General features: G+C 44.4%; 1 protein-coding gene across 1 annotated transcript; it reads right to left on the bottom strand.

Annotated features, from left to right (window-relative positions):
- Window positions 1–208: 208 nt before the first annotated feature.
- LOC104996788 (olfactory receptor 4F6-like) lies at window positions 209–916 on the bottom strand (the record flags this gene model as incomplete). The annotated part of the gene is made up of 1 exon (XM_010851155.1): window positions 209–916. A coding segment is annotated over one exon (708 nt), but the record flags the coding sequence as incomplete, so codon positions are not given.
- Between the last annotated feature and the right edge of the window lie 7 nt (window positions 917–923).

Raw genomic sequence — 923 nt, 5'->3', positions numbered from 1 at the left:
GCCCAAGAAAATAAAGTCTGTCACTGTTTGCGTTGTTTCACCTTTTCACCATGAAGTGATGGGACCAGATGTCATGATCATAGTCTTTTGAATGCTGAGTTTTAATCCAGCTTAACTTCAGAAAAAAAGAGCCCCAAATTTTGTATATTTATTTAACCATTTGTATTACACGAAGTTGTCTGAAGTAACTTGTGCACCCATGAGTTACTTAAGAGATCTTCAAACTCAAGAGCTGACAACTCAGTCTCCTCATTGCCATCTTCATGTCTTTGTTCCTCAGTGTGTAAATGGCAGGATTCAGGATGGGTGTAACCAAAAAGTCTAAAACGGCAAGAAACTTATCCACTGGCACCGTGGGAAATGGCCACATGTAAACAAAGATGCAGGGTCCAAAGAACAAAACCACCACAGTGATGTGTGCTGACAGAGTAGAGAGGGCCTTGTGCAAACCACCTGAAGAGCGTTTCCACATTGTGACCAGAATGAAAACATAGGAGATGATCAACAAGAAGAAAGTACCCATGGATATGAACCCACTGTTGGCAGTGACCATGAATTCCATTCTGTAGGAATCTACACAGGCAAGTTTGATAAACCAAGGAAGGTCACAGTAAAAGCTGTCGATTTCATTAGGACCACAGAAAGGCAAATGGATCACAAAAGCTAACTGGACCACTGAGTGAATGAGGCCAATAGCCCAAGCACCACACAGAAGCAAAAGGCACACCCGTGGGCTCATGAGGGTCAGGTAGTGCAGGGGCTTACATATGGCCACATAGCGGTCAAAGGCCATGGCAGTGAGCAGCACCATCTCAGATCCACCCAGCGTGTGAAGGACAAATATCTGGATGACACACCCCTGGAAGGATATGGTTTTGTGCCCAGAGTACAGGTCAGAGATCATCTTAGGCACTGTTAAGGTA

The sequence above is a fragment of the Bison bison genome, unplaced genomic scaffold (assembly GCF_000754665.1).
Source record: "Bison bison bison isolate TAMUID 2011002044 unplaced genomic scaffold, Bison_UMD1.0 scf7180017851653, whole genome shotgun sequence".
NCBI lineage: Eukaryota > Metazoa > Chordata > Mammalia > Artiodactyla > Bovidae > Bison > Bison bison.
The sequence above is the reverse complement of the archived record's forward strand: the minus strand, read 5'-3'. Positions and strand labels throughout refer to the sequence as shown.